Raw genomic sequence first — 9,173 nt, 5'->3', positions numbered from 1 at the left:
ACTTCGAGAGCATGGATAGAATTTATCCTAGGCCTAACATAGGCGCAGCTTGGGTTCGAATATTACCGAGGTAGGGGGTCTGGGGGGCGCAGCCCCCCAGAAGCTATCGACATTTTAACAACGTAAAAGGTGGTTTTTTTTACCGAGGCAGCTGCCTCGGTTGCCTCAATGGAAGCTACGCCACTGCCTAATCCATTTTAAAAAAGAAAAGAAAAAGAATTTATGAAACAGGGCTGCGTTCAAGATCGTAGCGGCTAGTCTAGCTGCTAGGCTAGATATCTAGGTATGTATGAATTAACGCTTGTTATCCCTACATAGGGCTAGCCTAGCATATCGTTCAAAATCGTAGCGCTATAGAGCCCTACGTAGCCGCTACGATCTTGAACGCAGCCAATGCACTTTCCAAGTAAAAGTTCCATCGTTAGAATTTCCCGCGCTATACAATTCTTTACATTGATTGATAAATCCCGAGAACGACTTTCGGTCACTCAGGGCACCTACTGTAAACAATATGGCCGCCGATAGAAAGTGAATTTTTTCTGATAAGAATCAAACTTTTATAGAAGTGGTATGTAAACGTTTAGTATGGAGCCATTATATGTAAACGCGTGAGAAAGTTATTGTTCGGTAAAAATGTCAGGTGGAGATAAGGGTCAAGTCAGTGCAGACTCGCCACGGCCTCTAAGGAAACGACGAACTCGCATGGCGAACGACAAACGAATTGCGGATGACGAATTCATGGCAGCTGCCATTGGAGACGTGGAATGGCTAAGACAGAGTCTTAAGGAACAAAAAGGAAAAATTAATTTTGATAAAAATGTAAGTAAATCTCCCATATATGCTTGGCTAAAGGGTTGTCAAGTTCATGGGCATGTTTACAACCCGAATTTTCTCAGTCATTTACTTGTCAATGCTAAATTATATCGTGCTATTTTTCATCAATATTAGATATATTTGTTGTTGAAAATTACATTGCCAAATGATAATACATGCAAACTATTCATCATGTATATTTTCAAAATATTACTAGAATTTGCCACATGTGATATGAAGTTATATAGGCCTATATTGTAGTTATTTAAAGTACTTATTTATATACAACCATACACCAAATATTTGACACATACCTGTTTATCATATGAATCATGTGTAAAAATAATGAAAGCATAGTTTTCACATCATTCCTTGAAAGGAATGTACCGGTAAATCCTTTATTTAAAAAGTACTTTTATAAAATATATATAATTATAGATAAATGATGCATTTTCCATGATTTGTACATGTACTGATTATTCGTCATATTTTTAATTCTGTGTCATGGTATAAAATTAATTATACATAATCGTCAGTGATGATTCGTTATGCATTTAATTATGTAAGTCTAAGGACTTTTTTATACTCTACAAAACATTTGCAATGAGAAGGCAACATCAACTTAATTACTTTTTGGTAAAGTCTTTTGAGCTGTTGACATATATTAGGTTAATCTGATAAATTTCAGGAGAAAATTACTCACAATTAAAGAATATTTGTGACGTTAAATGTAAATGCCTGACCTTTGTATTCTTAATTCACTGCAAGTTAAATGAGTTAAATGCCAATTAGTAACATATGGGAGTTTTTATTAAATTGTTTTGAGAAATAAAGACAGTTTAGTGGTTCAGTTAACAATGCTATGTCAAATACTGTTAACCTCTGGTTCTTTAAATATTGTGTATGTAAACCTTTTGTGTGTCAATAAAACAAAACAATTCATTAAATAATAATTGTTTGCCACACGGGAGACCAGACAGTTCCTTGCTAATAGTTAAGTGTTTATCTTTTACATAGCAATCTACAGATAGTAATCAAAATTATGCTTGATGGATGTTAAAACATTCCTTATTTGATATACCTGCAGATCAATATAATTAGGACATTCATCTCTTGGTGTTAAGGGGGAGTAACACACCAGAGAAATTTGAGATGAATGAAAAGTGGAGGATATGTACAATAATATTTTGAAATTGAAAACTTTCAAATTTACTTTATTTAGTCAAAAATAAAAATGCAGTTTTAGTAGAAAATAATTTTTTTTAAATTTCAAACCCCTTCTGACTTTAAATTGTGATCTACCGACCAGTACTTGACATGTTAACTGACTTTCAGAGCTACCCAGCTAGGCATTCATATTTTAAAAAGAATATAAAAATATTGCTGATGTTTATATTTTCATTCATGTTTTAAAAGGAAGTCAGGCATTATGACAATTTAGTTATACCTCCTTAAAGATATTATTCTAACTGACTAATATTGTAGGTTAGTATATGTTAAATTTTATAATACGATTTTGAAGTTTTTGATATATGCTGTGTATTGTTGAGTTTTCATCAATGTATAGATACCTAATTAAGCTCTGCTGTAATCATGAGTGGAGGCTGAATGTCAAACATTTACTAGGAGCTTAAAGCTTATGTTCTGAAATTTGTCTGACTCATGTCTATGTGGTCTTTCATTTCTGGACTTCACCACATGCAAAAAAGAAAAAGGAGAAAAATGAAATATTGGGTCACTTATATATACATTTATGTAAACAGGGCTTGTCGGCAATTCATCTCGCTGCCATTCACGGACGGCTGGACTGTCTAAAACTGCTCATAGAGAAATACAAAGTTAACATCAACTTGTCAAGTACCACTGGCTGGCGAGCCATCCACTTATGTATCAGTAATCAGACAGGGAAGAGGGCCCTGCAGTGTCTGCAGTACCTCATAAACAAGCATGCTGACCCCTCCATGTAAGGTTTTACTCAGTCATTGTGAAGTTGTTAAAATTGAAAATGGTGTGATGTTTCTGGTTAAAGTAACCTGACAATTTACATTATTGTTTTTGGATGATCAAATGCATGTACAATGTACATAGAAATGTCCTGAACTATCATGTAATTTTGTGAACTTGCATCTGTATATGTATAATGTTGAAAATCAGATACTATTTGAAAACTGTACAAAATGCTACATGAATGTATATATCTGCATGTACAAGTATTCTGGAATGTTAATATATTCTTGTTATTGGATGGTATGGTTTGATTTGTAGTCCAAACAATGATGGAATAACACCCGTACACCAAGCAGCATCCGAAGGTCATGTTCAGTGCCTTAAACTTCTGATAGAAATTGGAGCCAAAATTGATGGACAAGATATTCGAGGCCACACCCCACTAGATCTTGCCAAACTCTGGGGACACAAGAAATGTGCAAGGTACTTAACTGTTTCCATTGAACTCTCTGTTTTATCCACCAAATACAAGATGGTCACCTTAATGCAAAAAATTGTATTATGTCTTCCCTCTCCGCATGGTTGCTTTATATTTGAGCATTATAGGTTGGTTTGACATTATCATGGCACATGGCAATCATACAGTTTGCCCTCTGACAACGACTACATATAAAAAATTCAAGATCCCCCCCCCCCTGAACTGATTCATATTTTCAAAATATGACATCACAAAGTTGTTGATGATTTTTTTTTTTTTTTTTTTTTTTTTTTAATTTTCCTCAAAAATTTACATAAATATAAGCTTTTCAGATTGTTTCTCAATTAGAAATGATGGGAACATATGCTGATAACTATTTAACTATTATCATATGTATGTAAGATTAAGGTATGATTATTGACATATACAGTATCTTAATTTGATCATGCGGGGTCAACACAAAAGACGAATTTGGCAAGACGAAGGAAAATGTTAGAAAATGCACATATTTGTCACTGTACAATTCATCATAAATATGAAATCTTTGAACGTTTGCATTGTGACATGAGATATTGAAGTTAAATGAACAGTACCATGTCCTGGCAAATTTGGTCAGTTGCTGAAGAATGAAGTAGAAGAAGAGTGTAGTTACAATCCACCTTGAAATAATTGTTATATTTTGGCTCTCTCTCCCATCATTTATTTATGTTTTCCCAAATAGTACTATACATATACCACTGTTTAAGAAGGCAATTTATGTCCCTATATTTATACCGTATAAGTAGCATTTTTAGCAACGATTTAATTTTGGTATTATTAGCGAAAGTGTTGAAATTGCTAAACTTGAATGTCACTAATATTTATTCCATATCAGAGGTAATGGCTATCTTTCTTGAAATTATAAAATCACTAAAGTCTCGCTAAATATATATCCCCATCATTTATGGACAAATCACTAAATTTGTGTCTCGGTAAAAAACCACTTATACACTACAGTATATGAAATGTACTACTTTGGAGGCAAGGAATCAAACTGAGGTTGATTATGCCTATTGCTGATTATGCCTATATATGATTATGTCTGTATATGATTATGTCTGTATATGATTATGTCTGTTGCTGATTATGTCTGTTGCTGATTATGTCTGTTGCTGATTCCACAGAATACTAGCTGCTGAACTGTGGCACCAAGACAAAGACAATGTTGCCAAGGAACTGGGACAGCTGAAGAAACTAAAAATGAAGCAAGTGCTAAAAGAGATGGAAGAACAGGATGAATTTAAGGCAGCCCAGGAGTACTACGGGGAGAAGGCTTACCAGGAGTGGATGCAGGTAAATATACTCACCTGTAATAGGACCCATTTGTTTACTTTTTGTGGATGCAGGTAAATATACTCACCTGTAATAGGACCCATTTGTTTACTTTTTGTGGATGCAGGTAAATATACTAACCTGTAATAGGACCCATTTGTTTACTTTTTGTGGATGTAGGTAAATATACTCACCTGTAATAGGACCCATTTGTTTACTTTTTGTGGATGCAGGTAAATATACTCACCTGTAATAGGACTCATTTGTTACTTTTTATGGATGTAGGTAAATATACTCACCTGTGATAGGACCTGTTTGTTACTTGAATCTCTTTATGTCGGGAAACTTTCATGTAAATTTCAAATTTTATGGTCCCCACCTTATTTGTGCCTTTTCTTGATTGTCTCCCCTTTGGAGGGAGCATGGTCCTTCATTTAAATAAACTTGAATCCCCTTTTGTGACGTTTGATTTAAATTAACCCAGTGGTTCTTGAGATGATTTTTAAAAGACACCACAAACTTTTGTCTAATTCTTGATCATCTCTTGGAAAAAAGTGTTAATTAAACTTGAATCCCCATTAGTATGCTTTGTAGCAAGTTTGGTTGAAATAAGCCCAGTGGTTCTTGAGAAAAAGACAAAGATGTGAAAAGTTTATGGATGGACATGTACAGTGCATATAGATAACCTGCATAGTCATAATTCTGAAATCAGGGCCGATCACTCTTACGGAGGTGTGCAGTGTACCAGTTCTCATCAAAAACATTCAACAAATATAAATTAATGGACTTTAATCCTCAATATTTTATTTATTTACCTATGTATATGAGGTAACTCTGTTGTTATAGATATTTATGCAAAACTTTAAGAAGGTTTAAATAAAATTGTAAGTAAATTTTTGATCAAATAATTATTGAATGCCTACTCATTTATGTGCAAGTGTTTAAGAATAATAGTATACACTTAATAGTAATATGAAACTGGTTTTTGTTTTTGTTTTTTATAAAAAATTAAAATTCTATTGCTTATTCTATATGTATGAGAAAGAAAAGGTAACTCATGTTACTGTCAACATAGAAAGGAAAGATAACTCATGTAATAGCAACAAAAAAGAAAGTTTTAAAAAAAGAAACAAACACAAAAAATAAAAAACCAAAGTTAAAAAGAACAACAACAACAAAAGAACAGCCTGCCTCATCAAAATTTGTATTTTTTGGCATGAGAAACCACTTGTTATGTTTTTTGGGTGTTTTTTTTTCCTCTAATGATTCATTTTATTTGTAATGAATGAGGAAAAGTATTCAACTTGAAATTGAATTTCCTTTCAGTAAATATATGTTTATTGGTTTTTGTTTTTGTAAGACATGCATATACTAATTATATATATACAAATGTATGCTTTTGATTGGCAGAAAAAGGGTCTTACAAAGTCACCAGACGATGGGAACAAAGACGAGACTGCAAAGTCAGAAGCTAATCAAAAGGGGAAACAAGGCGAGTCACTGATGAAACCCAACAGTAAAGTCCAACAGCCCAATGGAAAAAGGAGTGCCTCGGATAAAAGTAACATACATGTGGCTTTCCGCGATGACAGAACACCTTCTCCGTACAGTGGACGACGACAGACTGATGTTTCAGATGATCACGGTGCAGAGGATACCAATAAAGAAAACCAGACCGACTCAGAGGGGAAACCGAAGTTTCAGAGCTTTCTTAACCCTGACCCATGGAAGCTGGCACTTCACCCTCCAAAATCAGAGTATATCACCGACCTAAAGGACGAGTATCCAAGGGATGAGTACACCATGATGCCGCGAACCAAATCGGCTTATAAGTATTTTGATGGTAAGTTTGCTGGTGGAGAAAACACAGCAGAGGGTGATTTGAAAAACAAGAAACTGAAAAAAGATTTGCGGCAGCCTAATTTACCCAAAGATGTCATTAAACAGGGTCTATCCAAAGATCCAACACGCAATCAGCGACCAGTTCTATTCAAACCTGTCCACATGTTTGATGTCACTATGAAGAAGAAATATGGTGATGGGGTGAAGGGGAAAAGTGAAGTGTCGTTACACTTGTGTGATGACTTCTCATCAGTTGTGTATCAGAACAGTCTTCAGAGAGCAAATACTATTGATGTACTCACACCTCGGTCTGTGACATCCGACTGGCTCAGTGCCAGGTTTCCAAAGGACAAAGTTATACATACCCTCAAAAATATGAAAAATCCCACAATGTTCCCAAATATACGAGGAGAGGAATATGACATTAATTATGGAGATATTGCGACTTTCAATTAGAGTCTGGTCAGACATTAGTTTCAAAGTTAATAGACCTGCTAGCCACGGTAACGTGTATGCTGCGAAAAGTTGGATGTATGTCCATTGCTTCAATCTATTTAACCAAGACAAAATCTGTTGATTTGTAAATTATATTAATGTGAAAATATTGCCTGAATTATCAGTTTGTTCCCTCTTGCCTGTGGAGCCTCACAATACAATGTATTGTCTAACATGCTTGTATAGAATTATAGAGAAATTGTTAACATTCCAATATGTCCCTCCCTTCCCCTGCAGAAAAGGTTGTTCGAACTACATATAGGTATGTCAACAGTTTACCCTTGTTTACTTTCATGTAGCACGCGGGTATGTGCTGAATGTGGATAAAAAATCAGTAAGAAAAAACCAAAATCGAAAAAGACAGACTTCTTTTTCTTCTGAGAAACAGCAATAAAAACTTTATCTAGTTTGAACTTTTTTTCAGATTTCATGATAAAGGGAAACAAACTGCACATTAATTTGAGCCTTATCACAAGTATATAACTGTATAAATAATGAAAATATACATTCTACCAATGATTACGTTTATAAACCAAACCACTGTTGAAAACTTGTGGTTACGATTAATGCTATGTGTTTTGTGCCTTGGATGTACGTGTATTTACGTGTTCTAGATGCTGACATTGTGTCCACTTCAAAGTCTTTAAAAGGTTTATATTTATGTACTCTGTCAATAATTCTGTTTTTAAAGTTAAGTATCTCGAATGTGTCAGTGACCTAGCAGGTTGATTATAAATTACCCATCTTTAATTTAAGAGGTCATAAGTGTGATTCCGGAGGTCGCTCTCTTTCCTATGTTTATAAAAGGTATACTCTTCATGAGAAGATGGTAGTTATTATTTTATTTATTACAAGCCATGGATATGATTATTCATTCCAAGCAAATGCATATTTCGTATTTTGAAAAGGTACTGGTACACATGTTTGAATGAAATGTACATTTTTAAAAGTATATATTGCAGTACAAATGTATATGTTTGTTTTGTCTTGAATTTACTGTATTTTTGTTTGTTGTTTGTTGAAGCATTACAGATTTATTAGAGTGTTTTGAAGTTTTACTTGTACATGGTATATAATCGTTAAATTCTCAATGCAATGTAAAATATAAATGTTGCTTGATCAATTTTTAGCCATGATGTTCTTCTGTCTGCAAACTGTTACACATCTCTGAGGTTTTAAGTTTCACTCTTTCATAAGTGCAATTAAAACAAAGCAAAGTTAATTTGTTTCCATAGCTTTATTAAAACAGAGTAGTAAATTATTAGTTTGAAGATGTTTTATTGTAAAATCATTTAAGAAATAAATTTCATTTTTGAAAATACATGAGGGTATGAACTGCAACGCTTCACGCCGGCGTACGTCACGTGTTAGCCGGCGTACGTCACGTGTTAGCTAACTTGCTTCATGAAAAGTATGCTGGCGTGAAGCATAGCCGTGCATACCCCCATGTACATTGTACTTTCAAAAATGAAATTAATTTCTTATATTTTAAACCTGTCGGATTTCCCAGTCGTCAAAATAGACGTACTATAGTCTATATCTATCAATTAAAATTAGTACGCGCATTGTTCACATTTGCAACGCATTCCCGAGGACATATAATACAATTTGTAAAGGTATCGAGGGGAAAACGTTGGAAATGTAAATATTTACAATGGGATACGATCACAAGTTACAACAATTTACAACCTCTTCCTGAAAAAAACACCAAAAAACAACAACTTGTAAACTGGTTATATCAGTGTATGACAGGGCTTGAAACTAACTTTTTATGTCATCAGTCCAGCCTGATTGATGGGGTATAATTTCAACCAGTCTGCAGAAAATTTACCAGTCCACCAGAATTTTCCAGAAATAAACATTTTGTTAATGTTATTAAAATGAAATATGTAATTTAACTCAATATGCCTCAGACAATATTGTAATACTTATGTGAGATTTATATTTACTAATCAGGTGCGCCTGATATCTACAGAGGAATGCCAAATGCGCATTTAAGATTCATAAGTATATTTTCCAGAATGACGTTTTAGAAAATTGACCAGTCCCATCGGACTGACTATAACAAATGTCAGCCAGACTTTTAGCCACTCATAGACTGACGGGCATATGTTAATTTTGAGTCCTGTATGATGCGTAGTGTTTTAAGATTTTCACATATATATGCATGACCAAAATATATATAAACTAATACGGTATTACCTATTAGAGCTAGAGTCTCATTTAATACGTCCGTAACTCTTGCTTTCAAACTCAACAACCGACATGTGATTAATGTCAGCCATAA

The 9,173-nt window shown here is 34.1% G+C and overlaps 1 protein-coding gene across 1 annotated transcript; it reads left to right on the top strand.

The window, feature by feature from the left end:
• The first annotated feature begins 481 nt into the window (after positions 1 to 481).
• LOC125658724 (ankyrin repeat domain-containing protein 53-like) lies at positions 482 to 8,144 on the top strand. Its single transcript, XM_048890111.2, has 5 exons — positions 482 to 819; positions 2,577 to 2,776; positions 3,079 to 3,243; positions 4,402 to 4,570; positions 5,960 to 8,144. Exons 1-5 carry the CDS (start codon positions 634 to 636, stop codon positions 6,845 to 6,847), a joined length of 1,608 nt encoding a protein of 535 aa, XP_048746068.1. The 5' UTR covers positions 482 to 633; the 3' UTR covers positions 6,848 to 8,144.
• Positions 8,145 to 9,173: the final 1,029 nt, after the last annotated feature.

The sequence above is a fragment of the Ostrea edulis genome, chromosome 9, assembly GCF_947568905.1.
Source record: "Ostrea edulis chromosome 9, xbOstEdul1.1, whole genome shotgun sequence".
Lineage (NCBI taxonomy): Eukaryota > Metazoa > Mollusca > Bivalvia > Ostreida > Ostreidae > Ostrea > Ostrea edulis.
Note: the sequence above shows the minus strand (reverse complement) of the source record. Positions and strands in the feature narration are given on the sequence as shown.

Bases quoted from the DNA above. Each gene is read 5' to 3' on its own strand.
- LOC125658724 (XM_048890111.2), top strand. From the start codon at position 634: ATGTCAGGTGGAGATAAGGGTCAAGTCAGTGCAGACTCGCCACGGCCT. The intron at 820-2,576 runs GTAAGTAAATCT...TTATGTAAACAG, and splicing joins AAATTAATTTTGATAAAAAT to GGCTTGTCGGCAATTCATCT. The intron at 4,571-5,959 runs GTAAATATACTC...TTTGATTGGCAG, and splicing joins CTTACCAGGAGTGGATGCAG to AAAAAGGGTCTTACAAAGTC.